The sequence below is a fragment of the Elephantulus edwardii genome, unplaced genomic scaffold (genome assembly GCF_000299155.1).
Source record: "Elephantulus edwardii isolate Elephantulus edwardi_28Jun2011 unplaced genomic scaffold, EleEdw1.0 scaffold00091, whole genome shotgun sequence".
Taxonomy (NCBI): Eukaryota; Metazoa; Chordata; class Mammalia; order Macroscelidea; family Macroscelididae; genus Elephantulus; species Elephantulus edwardii.
In genome coordinates, this window is record NW_006399841.1 from 809,616 (window position 1) to 815,523 (window position 5,908).

At 46.2% G+C, this 5,908-nt stretch overlaps 1 protein-coding gene across 1 annotated transcript in view; it reads left to right on the forward strand.

The window, feature by feature from the left end:
- Positions 1-4,973, forward strand: part of SCN10A (sodium channel, voltage-gated, type X, alpha subunit) — a 127,240-nt gene extending 122,267 nt beyond the window's left edge. The window contains exons 26-27 of the mRNA XM_006890648.1: positions 779-1,049; positions 3,757-4,973. Of these exons, the coding sequence (XP_006890710.1) occupies positions 779-1,049; positions 3,757-4,973 (1,488 nt within the window). The remainder of the gene's footprint in view (positions 1-778; positions 1,050-3,756) is intronic.
- The last annotated feature ends 935 nt before the right edge of the window (positions 4,974-5,908 follow it).

The following is a 5,908-nucleotide window of genomic DNA, read 5'->3' on the forward strand; positions in this document are numbered from 1 at the left end:
TCATTTATCCCATCTTTCTCAGTTTCCCCCCAACCCCAATGTCAGTCCTGTTTTACAACAGTGGCACCATGCAGTATTTGTCCTTCTGTGACTGAGATATTTCACTCAGCATAATGTCCTCCAGGGTCACCCATTTTGTATAATATTACATGAGTTCCTTGTTTTCCAATGCAGCGTGATATTCCATTGTGTGAATATACCAGGGCCTCTCTATCCATTCATTTGTTGATGGGCACTTAGGTTGTTTCCAAAACTGTTGAATTCTTACTATAGAGTAAAATAAGGACACTAAGTTGAACAACACTTGTCCCCTGCCCTCAAATAGCTTACTGATTATCTAAAAGAGAAGAAAAGTTACCTACATTAAATACTTAAACTCAAGACTGGTGCTGTAAATGCTGTGGCTACTTGAAGAAGGGGCAGAGCAGTGTGGTATGATGTGATTGAGGAAAATTCCAAAGAGGGAGTAAGACTTGAGAGACATGGCTCTCTATTTAAATGGAATTTAGAGTCAGATGAGGTATCAGAAGAGCATTGAAAACACGAGTATGTTGACTTCAAGGGACAAAGAGAGGTGATGATGACTTGAGATAGAACAATGAAATAGAATCAATGACGAGTGAAATTTTGGAAGTGGTAAAGACAGAGCTTAGCTTCCGTTTGAATACAGAATGACAGCAATAAGACACTCTGCACATTTGGGTAGCACGCAGTGTCTCCAGATCCCTGGTTTCTCTTGGTGCTGAGGCCCTGACACCAACATCTCTTGTTTTCTCAGAACAAGTACCAAGGCTTTGTCTTTGACATTGTGACCAGACAAGCTTTTGACGTCGTCATCATGGTCCTCATCTGCCTCAACATGATCACCATGATGGTGGAAACTGATGAGCAGAGTGAAGAAAAGACCAAAGTCCTCAACAAGATCAACCAGTTCTTTGTGGCCGTCTTCACGGGGGAGTGTGTCATGAAGATGTTCGCCCTGAGACAGTACTACTTCACCAACGGCTGGAATGTGTTCGACTTCATCGTCGTGGTCCTCTCCATTGGGAGTAAGTGGGTGCCATATTTTGGGGAGGGGAGCTCAGCCTCCACTTTGGGACGTATAAAGATAGACTTTTCAACATGAAGGCCTAACCAAAAAGATTTTTTTATTCCTACTGTATGCGAAAAGAGCCCTGTTATTTGTTGTTTTCCAAGAGTAGTAGATTTTACATGCACTTTGGCTGCTCTCTCACTTAAAGACATTCTATCCTCGGGAACGGAGAGCAAATAATCACTCCTCCAAAGACCCTAATACTACAAAATGATAACTTGCTCATGGCCCTTGCTTTTTACTCTTCAAAAAAGAGGGCGGCAGGTGTGATGTGAGGGGAATCATACAAGATTTCCTGGAAAAAGGAACGGTTTTTCCAGCAGAGTGAAAGGAGATGAAGAGGTTGTTCAAACCACTGGTATGCCAAAGCTCTGAAGTCAAGTATCTCTATATCTGCTCACTTAGGGAATATGAATGCTATCAAAGCCAAGGGTTCAATACCAAGAGATCAAGGTTATTATGGCCTCCTGTGAGCATTACTGTGTAACAAACCCAGTATTTTGGAAGTCTCTGGTATTCAGAGGAAAGGAATAGAGTCACAGACTAATGTGGGGAATGGAACCACCATATCTGAGAACTCATTTATTTCTAACACTGAGCTGGGCTCCATGAAACCACACAGAGTCCCCTATGAAGCGTATGTTACTCTCATTTTACACTTTTAAACAGAGTCACAGAGATATTAAGAAAGCTGTCAAGGTCACACATTTCACAACACACAGAAATGAGTGACGAGCAGACTATGTGCTTCCAATGATCTAGCTGCCTCCCATGGGCAAGCAAGAAATTGACCCGATAAAGGCCGAGCGCAAGGTCACCTGTTTCATTTCACATCTGAAGTGTATCCTGATCTGATGTATCCTGATGTGTTACTTTTCTATCAGAGTTTACCTACAGATTTCATCTTCTGGTGGTTTAACATCAAGAGTTAATAGCATCTAAGTACAACCTGAAAGTTTGACTCAATTCCTTCACTTTGGTGTTGAAACTTAGCCTTGGATTTTGTTTGTTTGTTAAGGGAGGTTGATTAGTTCTTGGCTTTGGTTTGGCTGTTGCTAAGTTTTTATCTCCAAAGTGAGGGTTCCTAAAGGAACTTGATGGTAGAGAAGGAAGTTTGCTTATGTGACTTTGCATGTCGCTTTCTATTCCCAAATAAAAATATACTCAATATACCTATGATGGGGGGACTCTAACTACCAGCCCCCATGAATTACACAGCAATACTGTCCACTGGGCAGAAAACCCTCACACACACAGCAGTGAAACAGCTTGTCCATAGAACTCCCCTATCCATCCTTCTCTCCTTTCTCTTTCCCGTCTCCCATCTCCCTTCCCTTCCCTTCCTCTCCTCAACATCCCAGCAACACAAGTATTAGGAGTCTAATTGCTAAAGTATGTGAATTCATTCCCCTATATATCCTGGCCTTGGTGTAACTTAAATTATGATGTACACCCGTGGGTTGGCAGAATCTTTGTGGATTATATTATATTATATTATATTATATTATATTATATTATATTATTATAAATTATATTATATATAGTTACATAACATACCCCACTATCTGGAAAAATTTCCCAGTTAACCTGAACTTTGAGGGAGTCGCTATCACACAATGATTCTTTTTAAGCTCCAAATATATAATGATCTCCCAAGTTGCATCTAAGTTCCCTCAGCCGTCCAACACAATACAGTGACCATCTGTGTTCACATGGCAAAGGGAGAGGGCGGCAGGAGAAGAGGACCAAGGGAATTTTGCCAAGAGTGAGGGGACTATTTGCACGCCTCACTGTTTGTCCTAAGAGACCTTGACTCGTCTCTTAGCCAAAAGACTTGTCTCATCAGTTTGTGCCATCAATAGATCTCTACAGGTCTCTTAAGACCAGACTTTAAAACCCTTCAAGTTAACTACGTTAGAGTAAGAAATCCCATTCTTCATCTTTCTAACCTTGTTCACAATTGGGGTAAGGGGTTGTCACTGACCCTAAACAAACCCATCCTCAGGCATTAACAATGTTCAAACACAGCTGGAAATGAAAGCAGCAAATATAAGCCATTATGCAGACAGCTGGCCACTCAAAGCCATCCTGCCTTAGCTGTCAGCAATTCCCTGACTCCTCGGCCCCCCTTATAATTAATAGCAGACTCTGTACAATTAGCCACAGGACTTGTGCCAGGAACAGAGTCAATCTTCACAGCAGGAGGTGAGGAGATGCGTCATAGGGGTCCTAGACTCCAAAGAGCAGAAGGCCATGATGGAAGCAAAACATGACCCAAAGATGGCATTCTCCGGGAAGGGTGGGATCTGGGTCATAGATGAAAACGGACAAAAACTGTGAGCGTGTGGCATTGAGCATGGCGACCACAGAAGGGGACTGGCTAAGGAGAGTGAAGGTTAAACCAAGAACAGGCATTTTTCCAGATGAAGGTAAAAACAACATGGCAGCCAGGCTGAGACATTTGAGGGAAAGCGGATTTGTGTGGGCAGTGGACAGTTCCTGATGGCCCCTTCTGTGCCAGCTCCTAGGCCAGGTTCAGAGGGCCCGGGGGGTGGTCACTTGGAAATCCACGGCCAGCAGAGAGGAGGGCATGCGGTCAACTCTGTCAGATCTCACTGCTGGAGGCACTAATTATGTCCTCTCCACCCCTTCCCCTTTTCAAGGCCTGGTGCTTTCTGCGATCATGAAGTCACTTGCAAATTTCTTCTCCCCGACCCTTTTCCGTGTCATCCGCCTGGCCCGCATCGGTCGCATCCTCAGGCTCATCCGAGCAGCCAAGGGCATCCGGACGCTGCTCTTCGCCCTCATGATGTCCCTGCCCGCGCTCTTCAACATCGGCCTGCTCCTCTTCCTCGTCATGTTCATCTACTCCATCTTCGGCATGGCCAGCTTCCCCCATGTGAGGCCAGAGGCCGGCATCGACGACATGTTCAACTTCCGGACCTTCGCCAACAGCATGCTGTGTCTGTTCCAGATCACCACGTCGGCCGGCTGGGACGGGCTCCTCAGCCCCATCCTCAACACCGGGCCTCCCTACTGCGACCCAAATAAGCCCGTGCGCAATGACACCAGGGGGGACTGCGGGAGCCCCGGTGTGGGCATCGTCTTCTTCACCACTTACCTCATCATCTCCTTCCTCATTGTGGTCAACATGTACATCGCCGTGATTCTGGAGAACTTCAACGTGGCCACGGAGGAGAGCACTGAGCCGCTGAGCGAGGATGACTTCGACATGTTCTACGAGACGTGGGAGAAGTTCGACCCCGAGGCCACGCAGTTCATTACCTTTTCTGCCCTCTCGGACTTTGCAGACACCCTCACTGGCCCCCTGCGAATCCCCAAACCCAATCAGAATATGTTAATCCAGATGGACCTGCCGTTGGTTCCTGGAGACAAGATCCACTGCTTGGATATCCTTTTTGCCTTCACCAAGAACGTGTTGGGAGAATCTGGGGAGTTGGACTCGCTGAAGGCAAATATGGAGGAGAAGTTTATGGCAACTAATCTCTCAAGTGCATCCTATGAACCAATAGCCACTACACTGCGGTGGAAACAAGAGGACATTTCAGCCACTGTCATCCAAAAGGCCTATCGGAGCTACGTGCTGCACCGGATCCTGACAGTGTCCCACCCCTCAGGTGTGCCGAGGGAAGAGGAGGGGCCTGGGTCACCCACAGAGGAAGGTTTGGTTGCATTCATGACCGATGAGAATTGCGCACTCCCAGACAAATCGGAAACTTCATCGGTCACATCATTCCCACCGTCTTATGACAGTGTCACTAGAGGCCTGAGTGACAGGGCCCAGATGAGCACATCCAGCTCAATCCACAATGAAGATGAAACCACAAGGAAGGAGACACCTGCCCAAGAGCCCCATTGAGGGACGTCCCAGCATGGACATAGTCAATTCTGCTGTATCCTTCTCATCTATGACAAGTCTTCCCCGTTAAAGACGGCACCCAGCCAGCACCTCCCCAATGCATGTCATCGGTCACTCTGACAGAACTGGCAGGACCTGCAGTTGGTGCCCACCTCTGGAGAGACTTCAATACACCAACAGGATTTATGACCAAGAGCATCTCCAGTGTGACTTTGAACTTGAATTTCAAGATCAGACGGTCCTTTCATGATGGCTATAACCAGAGCTCACATTTACCCAGACTAACTTCTCAGAACCAGAACTCCCAGGGATCCAGGGCAAGGAAGTAACTGAAGGGTCAAGGTCATCCTCTATGCAGTACTGCGTAGAGCGTGGCAATGTTATTTACGATTTTGCATGAATGCATGTTGAGACCTTCCAGACAAGTGCCCTGGCTCAGGGGGGCACGCCTGGTCTATCTCATGAAAGGCCGTTGAGATATCCATTAAAGTTATTATTTTTAAAGGTACGTGCAGACCGATGTTACACCTTAAGTCATTGTGTTACTTGAATTACGTCATGCTGGTGTGTGTCATTTCCCTCCCTTCCAGGGTTCCTGATTTTTCAGTTTGAGCTTCAGGCTGGGTGGGACAGGCAGGAATACTGTGCTGGAAGATGGAGATGTAAATTCCAATCCTAAGTCTTCCAATGACTGATTGCCTCATAGCATTGGTCCAAGCTCTTTCCTCTCTCAGTATCTGTTTCCCCACTTCCAAGACTGAGCAAGAGTAAAGGGGACAGAACTCTCTCTACAGCTCGTGCATCTCATGTTGTAGAACTCAATGGCGCCCTGACAATTAAGACAAGGAAAGTAATACCTTTTGTGGCTGCAATTGTCTGTCTTCTGGTATTGGTGTCATCAGGTTAATTCCAACTCACCGAGTAAAATTCTAACA